Consider the following 19,114-nt stretch of genomic DNA (forward strand, 5'->3'; position numbering starts at 1 on the left):
ACAAAGAGGTTTTAAACATTTATTTACTGGACTATTTACAGTTATTGCACTTTGTTATTACAGTTATTTACTTGATTCGGTTCACAGCAATATATTTACAGTTTATGCATGAAATGCATGATATATATGCTTATTTATTTACTTATTTATGTGTCCGTATAAACTATAATTACTGATCTGTTTACACAATCTGTTGTACACGTGACTATTTACTATACAGTATTTTTTTCCATTTTGTTACCAGCACTGAAATGACATTTAATCCAAATGTTTTTGTTTTTATATTAGCCGTTATTTATCATAATTACTCTTAATAAACACATTTAACATAGTTGGTTTACTGTATTGTCTTAAACCCTACATACAGTATATGGCATGTGCTGGTGATTAGTCGGCTCTTTCAGTATGGAGTTGCATCAGCATCAGTCACCATTTGTAAGCTAATTGGTCATAACGTTCTAACTTTAAATGTGACTGTGTCATTTGTTTGCAACCACAGGCCCTGTAATCAGACTAAATAATGTTGATTAAGGCAAAGAAGTGTTTATCCTTGTCTGGCAATCATCAGTCATCTTACTTAGGTTGTGCATATACATTGCTTACAGTATCCCCTTATTTCTTGCTTGTTTGATGAGCATAGCATACAGTATGGAATGCAGTCACAAATAATTTTCTAAATGCCACAATCCTGCATGTCACCATACTCAATTCAAAGTCTCAGGGATCAAAGGTTTAAATCGGCTTTAAATGAAAAGCTTCAGCTCAAAGGAATCATGATGCCTTGGACCAAAGTTCCATATTCCATTTACAAGAGCCCATGCTCATTCAATTCAAGACCACTGAGATGGGAAAGTCGCGAAAGTTGAAGCCTGATTTGGGGTCCTCTCCGTCCCATCATTTAGGAATTCTAGTCGCAATGGAGCAGGCTGACCTGAAAATGTGTGGTCCATGGTGACATCTCCATCAACAGGGTTCATCTGTGTTCCATCGTAGAGCCCACCAGAAATGACTAGTGTGTCATCAGGAGGTGCAAACAAGTCCACTATGTTTAATTAAAAAAAAAAAAAAAACACATGTCAATGCCAAAGTGTGTATCAGCTACCAACCATATCCCTATTGACTTGTACCTTTTTAATTAAACTAAAAAATAAATTTGTCTCTGAAATGGAAACATAAGGAATTACCTGTGTCATCTCTACAGTAGAGTCTCTGATGAGTGAATGGGAGCATTCTTTGTCTGCGCTTTCTAAGGGTGTAAACTATTATTGCAAGCGCAACCACCCCAAGGACAATACCTAAGACCACAGTCAGTGCCATCTCTGAAGAGTTCAGCCCACCACCTGTTCAAAAAGAGCAACAGTATTATTATCAGCCATTTTAAAGATTAATGAGCCTGAAGAAGATGTACAGCTATATTCATTTGACACATTATTATCATACCAGGATTAATTGCTGTTGTGTTGGATGAGTTGGTTGTGGTATCAGTCACATTGGGTGTAGAGCTAGTATTTGAAGTCACACCGGGTGTAGAGCCAGTAGTTGTAGTTGAAGTCACACTGGGTGTAGGTCCAGTAGTTGTAGTTGAAGTCACACCGGGTGTAGAGCCAGTAGTTGTAGTTGAAGTCACACCGGGTGTAGGTCCAGTAGTTGTAGTTGAACTCACACTGGGTGTAGGTCCAGTAGTTGTAGTTGAACTCACACTGGGTGTAGAGCCAGTAGTTGCACTTCTGCTGCTGGTGGATTGTGTGGTTTGAACTACTGTGCTCCCTGTTGTGGCTGTGGACGGCTGTGGCGATGTTGAGCTGGGCTGAGAAGTGACTGTTGTTGACTTGGTCTGAGTAGTGGACATTAAGGGTGGCGTGGAGGTGGTCGTGGAAGTGATGGCAGTGCTTGTGGTTGTGTGGCTTGATGTGGCAACAGTTGAACTCTCAGGTGTAGTAGGAGGACGGGTACCGATTTCTGTTGTAAGTCCAGTTGTCATTATAGATTTGTCAGTTGCTGGTTGTGGGTTTATTGTCGCTGGTGGTATCTTGGGGTCACTGTCTTTGGCAACATTACCAGCCGTGCTCAATAGAAGTATATAAGTCAGGAAAAGGAGCCTTTGAGTGATTATTTTCATGGTCATTGTCATGTTGTAAAAGCTGTGAAAATAAGACAAAGAGCATGTCATCTACATCTTGTGAACTTAATAAGTACATAGCCCTCTGTGTTCATTTTGCTATATTTTCTGAAAGAAGACATTACCTTCTCAAACTCCCAGGATATAGCCTGGGACCTTTTTATTAGTGTCCTATCGTGGCATCTGATATTCTTGAAACACAGTGTTTCAATTGGTTACATAAAATATGCGGGCCTGATTAGAGTTATTGTTTTATAGCAGTACGGGTGCCTGCTTCCTGTTTTCTGGTTATAATTTCAATATGGCCTAAAATAATGCAGGTGTCATGCTTTGGATTTTTTGAATGGATTTTGTCAGTTCATCTTTAGTCATCTTCAGTTTATCAGGTTAAACATCTCAGATGCAAGTTTAAACACATTTACATTTGATTTTAAAGTAGTAATTTAACAAGGTTCAAATTTAATCTCGGCTTACTGTTACAACTAACATCTCTAAAGGGCAGACTTAGACATTTTAATAGTCATAATAATCCTAATAAATCCTAGAAAATCCCTATATATTATTTGGACAGTAATAAAACAATTTGATAAGTAGGTCAATGTCATACTCAGAGCCATTGTGTCTACTGCCTACTCTTTGCCTGTCAATCATGAAGACCAGTATTAAAGCAAAATAATACGGAACAAAAGCTACTTTTTAAGGTTTGATTTTATAGGCAACTTGTTTTTATATAATCTTCACATTAATTTAAGAAATTATTTGATGTGAGTATTGGTCATATGGGAACACACATGCGGTTCTCACTAGCCACTCTGCACTATGTAGTATGGGTTATGTAGTATAGAGATGCCCACCCGCACAAAAATGTAAGGAAAGATTTCACGACACAACATCGTCCAAAGATACCACCTACGGTCAATGTCAAATCCGCTGTTTGTTGGTATTAGATTCATAATTTCTAACTGTTGCTTTAAGGTTAATGTAGTGAAAATCTATGCTTGTAAATAAAAAGAAAAGCACAGCAAAGAGTATTTTCAGACATTTACTCACCAGTATGAGAAAGTCCAGGAAAGTCCAACCAGGAACTTGGTGTCTCATTCACTAAGAACTCCTGTTGTCCTTTCCCCTCTATACTTCTTACTGATTATACTCCACTCCCTAAAGATCAGACACCGCTCACAGCACTCTCTGCGTCACCCTGCAAACCAGGTGGGCGGACCTGTGCAGTGCAAACTTCCTGTGCGGGTGAGTTGTCACGGTGATAGGTTTGTCACAGTGCTTCCTGCTGAGTTTGTGTGCAAGCAAGTTTCACTCCATTTCTTCAGAGCATGCCAATACACCAATACCAATACACTACTGACACTGTAGTATCACAAGCCTTCGAAGAGTTTGAACTTGTGCTTTGCCTATTAGTAGTGAGTGATTTCATTCAGTTAATGAGACAGCAACTTCTTCCCAAATTTATTCTTGATAAGAAAAACTGATATAAAACATTTAAGATTAAATAATTTTGCCCCTCAAAACACATGAAAATTACACAAAATTATAATAATTACACTAAAATCTAAGAGTTTTATATTTAAATATTTTTCTTAGTTTTACATTGATTGTACCACCTGACATGTAATCTTTACAAGTCCAACAGTGAAGAGAAAGTAGCTATTTTTTTATCAATATTTGAGAGGGATTTACAAACGTTTCACTCTTCAATTCAAAATAAACATTTTATGAATGCGGTTGCACCACTCTGACATTCCAAATATGCAAATTTAAATAATAAAATAAAAAAATATGCCCCATATTTTTTTAATGTCCTTACCTTTTAAATTCTATATTTAATACTTTGCAGAAAAAAACAACACCCAATGAGTCAAAGTGCAGTCGGTATGCCCAGGAACACAAAGTACAGTGCAATTCACGTTTCATTTACAGGAAAGAATCATGTGTAATGATTAACTGACAGGCATAGAGTGTCAAATTGCTTCAACAATACAGGGTGGAGTCCATGGTGGTAGGTGGCGTTTGTCCATTCCAGATGGCTCTGGCTGGTCTTGGCCCTTCAGAACCGTGTGATCGTGTCCATGTCCTTTTCTTTTTTCTCCAGTTCGATGTCGCTGAAGTCCAGATTGTCAATTCCCTGCTTGCCATCAGGATGTACCTTCTCTGTGAGTTCAGAAGTCTGTACAGACAGAAAACAAAACAATTTTTTTTATGTACTTTCACCCGGAAGTTATGCATGTCTTTGAGTATCTGTGATAGCACACAATTCAAGAACACATAAAACCACATTGATTGATTATGGGCTGCCTAGGCTGGAAACATGATTCAGAGAGCCAGAGTGAACCCTTCAGAACTCTTCCCTTCATGATATCAAGAAGGGAAGCTTGTTGAATAAAATCACACGCAGCCCGCGACTGAAGAATGAAATGCTAAAGTTTGCTTTTATGCAAGCTCAAGACTGCTACCAACATATCAAAGCAAAGCCATCATGTAATATGCTTTCACTCTAAACAGAGCTTCTTCCTTTTGGTATTTTGACCAAAGTATGATACTAAGTTTTACTAAGACCTCAAGAAACTATTAAACTATTATAGGAAAAAAGGGGTAAAATATGTAACATTTAAGGAATTCATGATTTACATAGAACAATCGTTCCATCAATCTGAAGTCTGTTGTGGTCCTGTTAACTGCCAGCTAAGACCAATTACCCTTGTAGCTCCGATGAGCCCCCTTCAGCTCCACTAAACTGTTTCATAAAACCCCCTGATGGGTGTTTGATAGCACTTTTCTAGAACGCAAGGAATTTGTGTGTGTGTGGGGGTGGGGGTTGCTGTACCTCTGTGGAGTGTCTGTTACAGCCAAAGCAGATCAGGTCCCTCTTGCCAATGAAGAGTTCTGGACGAAGCTTCTCTCTCTTGCATCCACCTGTAAGGGAGAAATGACTGTGAGCACAAATAGGTCCTCCTAACAGTCCAGTCATTTGCAGACGCTCACTTTCAGTTACATTTGAGTTCAGTGGTATCAGCAATTACTGCAAAAGTTATGTAATAGTAATATGCAGCTAGTCCCTCTCTTGCATGCATATTTCAAGAGATTAGCATCTGAAACATGTGTTGGCCAAAACATTGTTTTGATAGCTATGACAATGTTAAATGCCCGAAGAATGCAGATACCAAAAACAGGGACCAGCTGCATATCAGACAGGGTAGCTAAGCTTCACCTGGGGGAAGGAGACTCACCTGTGGCAAGGCTGACTACTAGACCAACCGTGATGGTGATGATTGTGCCTAGAGGGCAGAAGTACAGGTAGGATAGAGAGTACCAGCTGTCTGCAAGGGGCGGCCTGTGGATATGGACACAAGGTAGGAATCACAACTTTATGCTTCCATCATGTCCATCATTAGGTCACTTTTCATCTGGTGTTCTTATTGAGTTCAGATATATAAGCCATAAACCATACCACTGTCATGAAGCACTGCACTGGCTCAATATGCACTATTAAACAATCAATTTTTTAATTCTTATTGTTTAGATGTGGTCTAAGCGATGTTATGCGGTTTCTAAGCTAAAACATTTTTGTCACATACAGCAAACATCGCCTCATCATCCACTAACTGCATGTGCCCTGAATACACTGTAAAAAAACACGGTCTCTGTGGACAGCCCAGGCTCCAAAAACGGCAACAAAAACAACTTGGTCCAGCCTGGACCATAAAAACATAACAAACTGCTCCAGCCAATCGCACGGTTAGGAGAGTTTCAATTTCACGGGAGGGATGGGGAGGGAGTAGCGAGCTAGCTCTCTGTTTTGTTTGAATGTCAACAGAAGTGACATTACCCAACATCGCTTAAGCACCATTAATATGTCTGCTATTTATTCTATGTGCATTGAGTTGTACAATGTCTTTTGGCTTCTATCTAAAGACCTATTTCAGGAGCATGACCTGGGCACTGGGGTAGTGAGATCCATTGTTGTTGTCCATGGACTCATGGTGGTGAAGTTTGTGTCCACGATGCAGCCAGCTGTGGTGAGAGGGAGTGGGTTTGTCCTATCTGGACCAGGGGGGTAGATCTGAGCTCCAATGCCTACCCAGAGAGTGATGACCAGGCCACTTATCAGCCCACTTAGTCCTCCCTACAAAGTTCCCCAAGAACAAAGGTCAGCATGTATAAAACTTATCATGAGATCATCATCATATACTTGCACAATGTACAAAGTATGTATTCAGATCTCTAGCCATCAGTGTATTAAGGAAATGTCACACTATGTGTGTAGCTACAGATAATCTTTTGTGTATCTTTGGTTAATCATTGTGTGAATAAATCCTTACCGTTGAATTGGCACAACGGAAGAACATGCCCAGAAGATATAGTCCTAGCAGTGGTCCACTTATCATTCCAAATATCGACAACGCAGCCTTGAGGGGGAATTAGGGGAGATGTGGAGAAAAGAGGAAAAAAAGAAAGCCTTGCTATTATGTGCATGAGCCAGCAGATGGCGATGATGAGCTTCATTTAGAGAGCAAGGTTCCTCTGATATCATATTCTGTTCCAAGGACAGCACTCCCACTGTACGCCACACCGTCCCAATCTGATATGATCCTGTGCCTTTTGTAAATGAGTTGTGTGTATGAGTTTCAGAGAGGAATGTTACCTGCAAGATACTGCCCATCAGTGAAGCAACTGCTGCCATCCCAATGCATACTCCACCAAAAAAAACACCTGTTCAAGAACAAACCATGAACACATTAGCAGAGATAGGCACAAAAACACCATCCATTGTTTTAATGTGTTTTTTCAGACAATATCCTATGTTACTGCCTTCAGGGTTTTTTTGTGTGCTTATTTGTATGAAAGGAGAAATGTCATCTGCTAGTGATTTTGTCTCTGATATAGTTTCTCCAGGAATATAGCTGGCTCATATTACTCATGCACGCTGATACAAATGCATCATTGTCTGTGTGGGTTTAGTATTGTGATATGCTTCTGAAGTCATTGGAGTGCACACACAGTATTTGCATTCACAACTTTGTCTTAGAATGGATAAAGAACCTCTATACAAATTTCCTTTCATGCTGACCTACTATCTAGCTACCTGAATGACATTTTCATTATAGTATCATAAATCCCTTGACTTGTCTGACAGTTTTAACTCTTACGCCAGGGATTGCAGTCGGTTTGGGTTTTGGGGGTTGAGGAGACACCAAATCGAGACTTATAGTGTGGAAAAGATAGATGTAATGTAATATAATTTAATGTGTGTTTGTGTGCGTATAGTGTGTGTGAGATATATATATATATATATATATATATATATATATATCTCACACACACTATAAATTTATATATATATATATATATAGAGAGAGAGAGAGAGATAAAGAGAGAGAGAGACATGTCATGAGGTAATATTTGTGTTGCTGCTTACACCATTGGCCTGATTCACAGTTATACATTATTCTGTTATCATGTGTCCAGTGTGGTGGGCAAACGAGGTTTGAGCTTGTGCACGGAGTGACGAGGCAAAACACTTGCCCTCAGAAGTGGTCAAAGCTTTCTTGGTACCCTACAGTGCCCCCTCTCTTGAGTAAGGAAGTGTCCTCTCCTTTAAACATGATTGATCTTAGATTTTCACCTGGGTGGTAACTTAAACATTTGATACACTTGGATGAGAAAATGACCCTATTCTTTGCACATGAAAGCCGAGTGGCAGTGTCATAAATTATACTCAGTTGATGGTGGGATTAGTTGGAGAAATTTTGTTTGAAAACTCCATCTGTCTGTTCAAACTTTCCAAAGCCCAGTAATTACACCACTTAGATGAATGCAGCCTGGGATCTCAAATGCCAGGCACTAACCGGCTTAAAGCACCAATCCAACAAATGAGATCAGACTGCAGAATGACTCAGGGTATGTGATGGTGCTTGTTGTTGAAGTATCACTTACTTAGCCCCATGTTCATCCAGGATGCATGTCTGTCAGACATGTTTGGCAGGAAGGGCTTCACAAAGTCCTCCACGGTCACAGCCACCAGGGCATTGATACTGGACGACACGGTACTGAAACATGAATCACATTCAACACACTTTTTCAATTGCACTCTCACTTAAAAAAACACAGACTAAAAAGTTTTGCTTAGTTGAGGTACATGTAAAGACTGTCTACAGTGTATGTATGCTAAGGATACAGTGCCTATAAAAAAGTACCCCCCTCCCCCTGATATTTCCATTTTTACTGCCTTTATAAGTGGATTTTTTTCAATTCTTTAATAAAAAAATAAATAAAACCTCTTTAATGTCATAGTGAAAGCAGATTTCTACAAAGTTATAATGCAAAATAAGCAATTGCATAAATATTCACCCCCTTTTAGTAGATGCACCTTTGGTCGCAATTAAAGCTCAGAGCCTTTTTTTGTTTGCACGTCTTGATATTGCAATTTTACTCCATTTTTCTTTGCAATACTGCTCAAGCTCTGTCAGATTGGAAGGGGATGGGGACAGCCCTTTTCAAGTCCATACATTTTCTATAGGGTTGAGGTCTGGCTTTGACTGCCTCTCCAGAATGTTCACCTTGTTGTCTTTAAACCATTTCTGTGTAGTTTTTGCTCTATGCCTCAGCTCACTGTCTTGCTGGAAAGTAAATCTTCTCCCAAGTTGTAATTCTCTTGCCGACTGGTTGTCCTCCAGGATTTCCATATATTTTGCTGAATTCATTTTACTTTTACCTTTACAAACCTTCCAGCGCCTACTGTTGAAAAGTATCCCCACAGAATAATGCTACTGCTGATGTGCAGTGTTTTGTGTCCGCCAAAAATAGCCTCTAGTCTGATGGCCAAAAAGCTCAATTTTGGTCTCATCAGAACTTTCTTCCATTTGACCTTGGAGTCTCCCACATGTCTTTGGGTGAACTTTAATTGAGATTTGATACGAGCTTTGACACTCATCCATAGAGCTTTGATTAGTGAAGAACTTGGGCAAAAGTTGTTGTATGTTATATAGTTTCTCCCATCTCTTCTTCCACTTCTTTAGAGTTGTCATAAGTGCCTTGGTAGCCTCCCCCACCATTATTCTTCTTGAACAGTCACTCAGTTTGTGGTCACGGCCTGCTCTAGGCAGATTTGCACATTTGCCATATTCTTCACATTCCTTACAATTGCTCAAATTTGCTTTCACTTTGACATTAAAGAGGGGATTTTTGTAAAATATTGTAAAAAATGGCCAATTAAATTGATTCAGTGTATTAACCATCTCCCTTGTCATCCCCCCAACACACATACCAAGACCCTGGCAGTTGGGTTAGCCCCTTGAGCCGTGGATCTGCCCAAGGTTTCTTCCTTAGTAAGGGAGTTTTTCCTTGCCCCTGTTGCTCTTGGGTGCTCCTTGTTGGTGCCCCCCCCCAATCCCAATCCTCCCCCACCTTTCTTATGCAGCCCTTGCCACTTAATCTACTAAACCCCTCTTCTACTGCACTTTTTACCCCCCCCCATAAATGCACAAATAGGCTGACACCAGACAATTTCATTTCATTTCATTACATGTGACAATAAACTTCCTTGTATCCTTGTATGCTTGTAAAGCAATAAAAGGGGAAATATCCATGGGGGGGGGGGGTGAATACTTTTTATAGGCATCTATCAAGGGTAGGCAAAATAAGCTTTTTGGTGAAGTGTATGAACACAAAGTATGCTTTTATTTGTATCATCCAATCATGTATCTGCAGCATAAAGGCTGCCCCTAGCAAGACAAGCCTGGACACAAACTTGACATTGTAATCATCTCAAATTACAGTTTTCTTAGCACTAGTGTAATGTTCCACATCTGTGTGTGCTGAACTCACCATGATGACAAAAACAAGTTTGTTCATGTTCACACATTACCAGTTATCATTAACAGCAGCTCTTAGATAGCTTTAACTTGAGAAGATAATTGGAAAATTTAACACACGACACGAAGAGGCTGTTTTCCACTTGCGTTGCGATGTTTCAGACGCTATTTTGTTTAACTCTCACCTCAACGTGCCACTGTAGGCTGCTGCCACAAACAAACCAGGGATTCCTGGGAATTCTGCTAATATGTCCATTACCAGGTACGGCAGAAGCTGTTTCAACACAAGCACACAAGCAGACACAGAAAGATCACTATAAACATCCATAAACATTTGTGTGAATGCACAGGGACCAATGCTTTGAGAAATATCATGTTACCTATTGCAATGCAAAAGTATTTGAGAGCATGATTATTGTGAGATATGTTAGACAAGGTTGGGGATTTACCTGATCCATATTGGCCACATCACCTCGGGTCAGGGGGTCGCAGTCCTTGTAAATGGAGTACATCGTCAGACCAGACAACATAGCTAAGGAAACGGTCACCCAGAGTCCTACCATGTTCACATACAAAGACCTGTGATAAAACACAGTTACAAAAGCATATCATTATAAGCATATTTTTTGTTTGTTTATACTAACAATATAGTTTTTTTTGTTTGTATATATATATATACAAACAAAAAAAACTATATTGTTAGTATATATATACAGTACTCCCATGTATCCCATGATGGAAATTTGGTCTCTGCATTTATCCCAATCTGTGAATTAGTGAAACACACACAGCACTCAGATGAAGCACACACTAACCTGGAGCAGTGAGCTGCCTGCTACTACAACGCTCGGGGAGCAGTGAGGGGTTAGGTGCCTTGCTCAAGGGGGCATTGATGTGGGCATTGGAGAGCAGTGCCCCACCACTTTCTCTGCCCACGTTTTTCTTACTGGTTGGGGATCGAACCAGCAACCCTTTGGCTACAAGGCCGAAGCCCTAACCAGTAGGCCACGGCTGCCCAAAAGTTTTATGATTAAAGTTGCATATTAAACCAGCCACACCTTGGATCAGGGCAAATATATTTACTTTATGATCTTGTCATTTCCATAACCTCTGACCCTACAGCTCCCATGCAACTCACAGTTTCGCTTGGGTCATGGTGCGACAAGAGATGTAGCGCTGGACTTGGGATTGGTTGATGGAGTAGATGGACGTCCACATGAGACTCCCGCCCACCACTATGGTCCAGAAGGTGTGTCGCTGCAGAGGGTCTGGATTGAAGCTGCAAACAGACATTCAGGTCCAAAGTTAACATCAACTAATACAATTATTTAAAATCCCAGTGTGTCTACAGAGTCTAGAAGTGATCCATTTTCCCACCACCTGATACATCCTACCTGTAGGTCAGGTTGGTGATTGGTTCTCTTTATTATTTCAAGGGCTCCACCATATTGTGTATTTTTCATCTGTCCATGCTATATATCCTATCTGATCTATGTTTTGTTGTTAAGAGCATTCAGATGGAAAGAATGCTAGGTAGCCATTTTCCAGGAGGAGGAGGACAATGAATAGATCAGTACCAAACCAATGGCAATATAAATGGACAATAAAAGGTGCAGGCCAGCGTGGCCATGGTCATCATGGTGATGGACTCACTCAAAAGTGTCAAGTCGTCCTCCGTCCCTGGCATCCTTCCAGATGTTCCCCAGGCCTCCCTGCAGCACAGCTCCTCTTGCTATCACCGCCACAAACCCAACCAGCATGATGACCATCTGGAACACGTCCGTCCAGATCACCGCCTTCAGACCCCCCTGCACAGGACCCTCAAGCTAGTCAGAGCTGTCTACTAAAATGTAAACCATTGCTTTGTTGTTGTTTTATTTGTTTTACATTCACAATATATATTATGCTTGCATTTTATTTGCAAAGAAAACTTGAATTGAGACTACAGGCACACATGTCAACTTTGAAAGACACGTTCACTGGAGGATAAAGCATTTCATTGCTCTCAGCTGACTTTGTATTATATGAAGGCGATTCACCCACAGACCCATCTACAGATGCTCAGGGGTGTGTTTCCCAAAACCATAGTTGCTAACCTGTTAGCAATTTAGTTGGTTGGCAAGGGAAAATTGCATTGCAACCAACAAAGTTGCTGACGTAGTTAGCAACTAGTTTTGGGAAACGTGCCCCAGATTATCAACAAACTATCTGGTAACACTGTTAACTACAATGTATTGTTAAGGTTAATATTAGGGGTTGGATTTGGTTAAGGTGACAAGCTGATCTCAGTCTCTGTGGGCGGACTATCCAGGTAGTAAAGTGTTACCAAGTTGCTGTGTGACACAACACCTCCAAGAAGAAGCTATCAGTTTTTATAAGATACAGAGCCAACAAATGAGCCGTTCATGAGATTTTGATATAATGCTAAATATACCATATGAATTTGGATGGAAGAAAGTCAGATTTAATGTCTTTAACGATCATTATGAAATTATGCATTATGTTCTTGAAGTCTGTGCATGCTAAGTACCTAGTTAACATGATATTATTCATGACAGTGCACTTGCCCTTGCACTATATGGCTTATTAAATCTCACAATGTACAGTATCAGAAAAAGGACTGCTGAGCTATTTTAGTTTCTTGGAGAAAGCACCATAATCTTGATATGTTGGCTTTGAGAGTGAGAGGACGTGTACTCTGAGACAAAGACACTTTAAAATCTGGATCAGTTTGCAGGGTTTACAATAGAACCTTTCAAGCCCGTAACTTACCAAGGTGCAGTAGATTATGCAGACCACCCCAGTTGCTACCAGAACACCCCATAGATCCAGCCCTGTGACTGTTAAAAAGAACACCAGAGACCAACAGGTTTATGACATCTCAAAACTATTCAAACTGAAAAGGCAAATATATAAATACTATTGGGTGTTATTCAAGATGACTTCACACAAACCACAATCATGTCTTTTTTACAACACACAAAACAGATTACATAGAACAGTGATTTGATTTCTGATGTTATCATAAATAGATGATGATTCTGATGTTATCATAAATAGAGTAATGCTATTAAGAATAGTGATTCAGAAGCTGTCTGGAAAGGTCATTGACTTGTGTTACTTCCAAATGTGATGATAGCACTTCAACACAAAAGGAAATTACAGTCTCTGCCATGACTCACTTTGATTTAAGGCAAGCGCTGGAGCATAGATCACCATGCCTGTGTACAGGGCCTACGGAGACATAATAACAATTAGATGATTGACTGAACACACTTGTTTGTTGTTGTGTTTTTTTTTTACTTTTTACAATTTGTCCCCTTACAGTGTTTCAATGTTTCACTGAAATGTGAATTATTAACACTGGAATCAATCAGACTAAATGGAATGGAATGTTTTCTTTCTAAAACAATATAATCTCTTTGAGTGCCTATCCTTAAACCTTCCATGGGGCCAGGGCTCCTCTGAATAGGCATCACGCTTATCTGCCATTCGGCAAACATGAACATGTGCTTGTGGAGTGCTTTCCAAATGTTTTCGTGAACACTCACTGTTTGAGTGATGTACATGGAGGTTCCAATCACTCTTATCACTTTATTGTAGCGCATCTCGAGATACTACAAAGGAAACATAAGGTCATTTTCACTCAGTAACAAAGGAGCAGTTATTGATTAATGTGTAGTCCAAATGCATATCATTCGGTCACACTTCCCGAAAGTTTCTTAAACAAAAGAAAATCTTTCTTGTCCTGACTATACACACAGTATAACACTAACTGTCACAAATGATCACTTTATTTTTATAGACTGACTTTATAGACTGGATTATTTAGATAAGTTGCTTTGGATAATAACATCTGCTAAATACCAGTCAACTTTAACTTTAACTTCAACTTAAAATGTAAATACCAAAGGTTGAGTTACAATTCTTTATTATTACTGTTCATTTTTAACTAATAAAATATACTAATAGCAGTGAGAGAAAGCGCCACTGCCACTTATTTTTTGGCATTGCATTGTATTGCTGGCAGATGGTCATTTCTGCAGTGTTGTGCCGCTTACCTCATAGGTGCTGGTGATGCCCAGTCGATAAAACAGCGGGACAAACACCTCTGCGCTGAAAATGGACATGATGGCGTAGGAGAAGACAAACAGCCAGAATGCCGTGCCGTAGCGATAGGCCTCGGCCGGCGTGCCGATGACGGTGATGCCCGACATGAAGCTGGCGGTGAGCGACATGGCCACGGGCACGGCGGTCATCTGCCGGCCGCCCAGCAGGAACTCCTCACTGCTGGTGTTCTTGCGGCTGCGGATGGCCTGGAAGAGGCCCACGGCAGCGGCCACCAACACAATGCCAATGAACACCACATAGTCCCATACCGAGAAGAGGGCCACAGGGCCACCGCCCGTCATTCTGCTGGTCAGCACCTCAGCACAGACCTTTAACTATGAAAGGCTCCCTTACAACTTCAAAAACAACTTCTTTTTATATCTTTCAAGTTTTTTAAGTTACAGTCTCACAGTCATACAACTGAGCAGATAAAAGTGTTTTAAGGTGCTTCAAAATGTAAAACTTAAGCCTCCAATAAATACACTTCTTCAACTTAGATAAAATGTGGAAATCGATAATATCATCCTTGTGAATCTTTACATTATAAATAATATACTTTCAGCTTGCAAAGTAAATGCATTAGCACAGTAACTCTTAAAAATAAATAACAGCATCCACGTAGGGAGAGACACAAAAATTAAATCTTTCCTCTGCAGGTCATTGTCCACTAGTCATGGTCCTGGAAATATCTCTGAAGAACTCAGGCTCCTGTGTGCAGAAAGCTGATTTTTAACTGATAATAAATATATAAATAGTGGCAATCCAGTGTGAATTCCTTAGTCCTGTAGAAATTTTCCTGTCGGAAATTTCGGAAGCTGATCTTTGTGTCTGTCTTAGAAGAGTGTACGAACACTCCGTGTTCTTGGGTTGACCAGAGAAAAGGCTTTAGTTAATAATCCCTCAAGGACAAACTATACAAATGTTGTTCTCCGCCCTTTGAGATAGTAAAAGAAATAAGTCCTTTATAGCCCGGTTCATAAATTAAGTTCAGCTTGAGTTGCTCAACTGAATCGAAGCAGACTGACAGCTTCTATTCAAGACAGAACCTCGAACTTGATTAAGTTACCTGTTCTTGGCAAGATCATCGAAGCACATATTTATGGGTGCCTGCACCTGATTAATCCCATTTCTGATAAGATAGCAACATGACTGTCACCAGCAAGGTTAAAAAACATGTGATAACAGTGAAGACATTTCCTCTTAGCCGCACTGATTTGGTTGTCAGAAGATGCTCTGATGACTGACGGTGAAAGGGAGTTTAGCGGTCGGGTCTTTCTCTGTAGAATGCCTGAAATGCCTGACCACTCTTTACTGGTCTTGAGGGACATTTGTGGTTGTGAGGAGGAGTGATGCCAGGTCAGGCACGTCTGAAGCTAGTATCACAGAGAAGAGTAAATGAGAAACAACCACTGGGGCTACAATCAGTAACAGGCTCAATGTTATGCAAATGGAAATGAACTCTTGTAAAAAAAATCATTAACCACACTGTGAAGCCACTTCGAGAGTTGACAGAGGCCCATTTTATCAGTGAATATCACTTTTTGAGACACCTCAAGCCCAGTTATTTGTTAACCATATTACATTATTACTGTACAATTACATTCAATACCATTATAGAGATATTCACATGTTTTTTATAACTGCCCTACAGAGCCTGTAGTGTTGATATACTTTGCAGCACATGCAGTCAAAAATATCATTGAGATGAGCTGTATCTTCTGATGTGATGTGTGCATCAATGATATGATGTAACATGGACAGAACTTGCAGGACATCATTCCTATCCATTCTTTAAAAGATGAAACTCTGGATATCGAATGACCCTATTAGCTAATTACTTTGTAATTGTGATTACTTTAAACTGTTGTTAATTCATTAGCATATGGGCTGGGCATTTTTTGTTATTATTGCAAAAGGAACAATGCTGACAAACACACATGCATACATATGCTTATAATTCAGCAAAAACGAATGATACAAAATAATAATGATAGTTAATTGTATACCGTCTTCTTATATAGTATGGTACTATGAATTACTGAACAAATTCAGTATTTGTCAGGTTGTTTTCAATTCTTAAATGTGTTCTTTTCACTTCCCATGATGCAGGTGCCTTTCAAAAAAGTGGTAATTTAAACATCATTACAATGTCTGCTGCCAGATGCCTGGGCCACCGCTCTCAGCCTTTTAGCTCATTATGAGGTCACAGTGGTGGGTGTAGGTTACCATGACGAGGGAACGCGGGTCCCTGTCCTGCGGAGTCTTCTAAGCGCAGGGAGATAAGGGATGCCAGGGATAAAGTGGGATTAGAGTAGAGGTATAAAGCTCCGGAAGCACCTGACAGAGACAAAATAGTGTAGGCACCCAGGTGAGTGGGATGCGTGCAAACCTCTGAAAGAAAGCCCAGGGTCGTGCTTTGGTTAACCTTTTGAACGTTTTTATAATATAATATAACGTTTTTTGTCTTGTGCGTCAATTGTTATTTTGTACATGTGTTTGTTTGTCTTGGTGTCATGGGAACGCTGGCGACTATGCCACTCCGTCCGGCATCTTTTGTCTTACGCGTAAATGTCTAGTGTGTAAAGCGACCTTGGGTGCTTTGAAAGGCGCTATGTAACAAATAAAATGTATTATTATTATTATTATCATTTTATTAAAATATAGTAGGGCTTATGTGACTTATATGTCACATATGACAAAGCCAATATTTATTTCTGACTTTATAAATCATTCTCAGCAATATTTTTTCACATCTATTTACAAAAATGACAATGACAATGATATGACTCATGCCAGTCAGTGTAAACACACCTCTATTTGAAATCATAATAGTATGTGACGGTTTTGTTGAATCTTTCTGTCATGTTTTCCACCAACAGTTGTGTGGTGTATAGGCTGCGGGTGGTGATGGCTGCGTCAGGATCTGCGTCTGCCTTTCTCAGCACCGTGCTGTGTCTGCTCCTCCGTCTGGCCTTGCCCATGTGTGTTCCCACCGAGTACACGCTGTACGTGGAGAAGCAAGAGTGTGACTTCTGCGTGGCCATCAACACCACCATCTGCATGGGATTCTGTTTCTCCAGGGTAAGAGCCTGCACCAGCGCCCACCACTCATATCTGTGAATACTGACGTGTCTATACAGGTGTTGACATTCTCTGTGGATGGTGTCATAACACAGTGTTTCCCAAAGACTGGGTCGCGACCCACAGGTGGGTCGCAGGAGATTTTATTTGGGTCGCCAGCACAATTTATGTTGACTAATAAATTAAATATTGGTGGTTGCATGCATGTTGCATGTTAGATCTGAAGTGAAATGGGTCATAACAAGTACATTTCCTGGTGTGGGATTAAATAAAGTCTTATCTTATCTTATCTTATCTTATATCTAAGGGTGGTGGTATATCTATGAATGTTATTGTCACTTTATTGTATATCTATAATTGTTATTGTCACTTTGATTCTTCACTTTAACTATGAATGGTGGCATGTCTGAATGCTGACACGCTGGCATCCGCTGTGTTAGATAATCTTTACCTAGAGACGCTACCTAGTAATGAAGAGGTGCCTGACTGAAAATGCCTCTCCATGTCAAAGTGCCCTTCAGCAGACGCCAGGGCCTCCATGAGCTTGTTGGTCTTGCATGGCAACCTTTTTGGTGGGTGTGTGAGTGCCTGTGTGTGAATTCAACAGATGAATGTGAGGAATTCAGGGGACATAACAGTGGGTGCCTGATGGAAAAGCACAGAGTAGAAATATCATCAGTCTCGGTGACACAGCTCAATGGATGCTATGCAGGAGGAGCTTTTTTGATACCACACCAAATGCCTGGGAGAATTTAAAGAAGGAATTTGATCTATCTATACACATTGTATTACCTGAAAGATCTTGGAAAAGACCATTTCTGTGACATTTTTCTGTGTTGTATTTGGAAATTTCCTCCCTGCTTGCACACAAAAAGCAATGTTGTAACCTTAAAACAAAACAAGTTTTACAAGGCCCAGTTATGCAACTGTACACTTGAGTTACTGCATATCTAATGCTATGCAAGTTTCTGTGCTATCCTTGACCATACATAACCTGGCCTACTTTCACTGTTCAGCATACCCGGCCTTGAAACCAGGTCTCTGGGGTACCAAACCTGACTCTTGACCATAACATTATATAGCCAGGCTTGTGACAGTAAGAGCCTATGCTTAACTTTAGTGATGGAACTGTCATGTCATACCTATTTTTATGTCTTTGTGTGTGTGGATGTGTGTGATGGGGCCTGTGTATTTGTGTGTGTGTGTGTGTGTGTCTTATACATCCATATGCGTGAACTCATGTAAACGTGCTCCAAAACAGGACAGTAACGTGAAAGAGCTGGCTGGGCCTCGTTTCCTGCATCAGAGGGGTTGCACCTACCAGGAAGTGGAGTACCACACGGCGGTGCTGCCCGGCTGTGCCAGCCACGCCGACTCCCTCTTCACCTACCCCATGGCCCGGAGCTGCCACTGCGGCACCTGCAGCACCTACAGTGATGTCTGCGCCCACAAGACTCGCAGCGTGGGCAGTGGCCAGTGCTCCAAACCCCTCTGGCACCTCTACCCCTACCCTGACCAGAGCAACTACATCCAGTACGACTGAGGGAAGAGAGTGAGGGAGTGAGAGAGCGAGGGGGGGGGGGGGGTAGTTTTATTTTGTGTTTGTTTCGTTTCATGTTGATGACATTTGCTGAACTGTGCGTTCTTGCTTGTGTGGGCTGCAGGAGTGGATTTGTTGCTAAATGAAAATGAAACCCTGTGTGCTCAGACATGTACAGAATGCCGTCTGGGTCAGTTGTTGTGATATGTGTAGGGGTGCACCATGGTTATTGTGTTTGCTGCTGCCGCCGCTGACCACCTCCTCCTCTCTACCGGCATTCACGTGATTGCATTGTTTATAGTTCTATTATTAGGAGGGATTGACCCGTAGTAGCCCTGTCAAACGTCACATGTGTGTGTTTCTGAGTCACCCTGCTGTGTGTGTTTATCCGTGCCACAGAATACTGTGAATGTGATGCCAATTAAAGCTGGACACTGCAAA

The 19,114-nt window shown here is 40.7% G+C and overlaps 3 protein-coding genes across 3 annotated transcripts; 1 reads left to right on the forward strand and 2 right to left on the reverse strand.

Moving 5' to 3' along the window:
* Nucleotides 1-5: 5 nt before the first annotated feature.
* Nucleotides 6-3,288, reverse strand: LOC143104421 (uncharacterized). Its single transcript, XM_076268474.1, has 4 exons — nucleotides 3,170-3,288; nucleotides 1,441-2,141; nucleotides 1,185-1,340; nucleotides 6-1,042 (listed from the first exon to the last, which is right to left on the reverse strand). Exons 2-4 carry the CDS (start codon nucleotides 2,129-2,131, stop codon nucleotides 831-833), a joined length of 1,059 nt encoding a protein of 352 aa, XP_076124589.1. The 5' UTR covers nucleotides 2,132-2,141; nucleotides 3,170-3,288; the 3' UTR covers nucleotides 6-830.
* An 890-nt stretch (nucleotides 3,289-4,178) lies between these two features.
* Nucleotides 4,179-14,354, reverse strand: slc5a8l (solute carrier family 5 member 8, like). The gene is made up of 15 exons (XM_076269185.1): nucleotides 14,004-14,354; nucleotides 13,494-13,559; nucleotides 13,125-13,176; nucleotides 12,715-12,782; nucleotides 11,596-11,750; nucleotides 11,081-11,221; nucleotides 10,392-10,521; nucleotides 10,128-10,216; nucleotides 8,066-8,178; nucleotides 6,774-6,841; nucleotides 6,451-6,537; nucleotides 6,064-6,254; nucleotides 5,359-5,462; nucleotides 4,956-5,044; nucleotides 4,179-4,298 (listed from the first exon to the last, which is right to left on the reverse strand). Exons 1-15 carry the CDS (start codon nucleotides 14,352-14,354, stop codon nucleotides 4,179-4,181), a joined length of 1,824 nt encoding a protein of 607 aa, XP_076125300.1.
* Nucleotides 14,355-16,332: 1,978 nt separating this feature from the next.
* On the forward strand, nucleotides 16,333-19,105 carry tshba (thyroid stimulating hormone subunit beta a). Its single transcript, XM_076267426.1, has 3 exons — nucleotides 16,333-16,420; nucleotides 16,932-17,133; nucleotides 18,395-19,105. The coding sequence occupies exons 2-3, from the start codon at nucleotides 16,960-16,962 to the stop codon at nucleotides 18,674-18,676; spliced, it is 456 nt and encodes a 151-aa protein (XP_076123541.1). The 5' UTR covers nucleotides 16,333-16,420; nucleotides 16,932-16,959; the 3' UTR covers nucleotides 18,677-19,105.
* Nucleotides 19,106-19,114: the final 9 nt, after the last annotated feature.

The sequence above is a fragment of the Alosa pseudoharengus genome, unplaced genomic scaffold (genome assembly GCF_046254945.1).
Source record: "Alosa pseudoharengus isolate Yale_2024_CS ecotype anadromous, Long Island Sound unplaced genomic scaffold, YU_APseudo_1.1 YU_APseudo_1.1_scf_5, whole genome shotgun sequence".
Lineage (NCBI taxonomy): Eukaryota > Metazoa > Chordata > Actinopteri > Clupeiformes > Clupeidae > Alosa > Alosa pseudoharengus.

Coding starts and splice junctions, on each gene's coding strand:
- LOC143104421 (XM_076268474.1), bottom strand. CDS start 2,131: ATGACAATGACCATGAAAATAATCACTCAAAGGCTCCTTTTCCTGACT. Junction 1,341..1,440: donor CACAACAGCAATTAATCCTG/GTATGATAATAA, acceptor CTTTTTGAACAG/GTGGTGGGCTGAACTCTTCA. Junction 1,043..1,184: donor CTACTGTAGAGATGACACAG/GTAATTCCTTAT, acceptor AATTAAACATAG/TGGACTTGTTTGCACCTCCT.
- slc5a8l (XM_076269185.1), bottom strand. CDS start 14,354: ATGACGGGCGGTGGCCCTGTGGCCCTCTTCTCGGTATGGGACTATGTG. Junction 11,751..12,714: donor GCATAATCTACTGCACCTTG/GTAAGTTACGGG, acceptor GGTCCTGTGCAG/GGGGGTCTGAAGGCGGTGAT. Junction 8,179..10,127: donor GCCTACAGTGGCACGTTGAG/GTGAGAGTTAAA, acceptor TTCATGTTTCAG/TACCGTGTCGTCCAGTATCA.
- tshba (XM_076267426.1), top strand. CDS start 16,960: ATGGCTGCGTCAGGATCTGCGTCTGCCTTTCTCAGCACCGTGCTGTGT. Junction 17,134..18,394: donor TGGGATTCTGTTTCTCCAGG/GTAAGAGCCTGC, acceptor GCTCCAAAACAG/GACAGTAACGTGAAAGAGCT.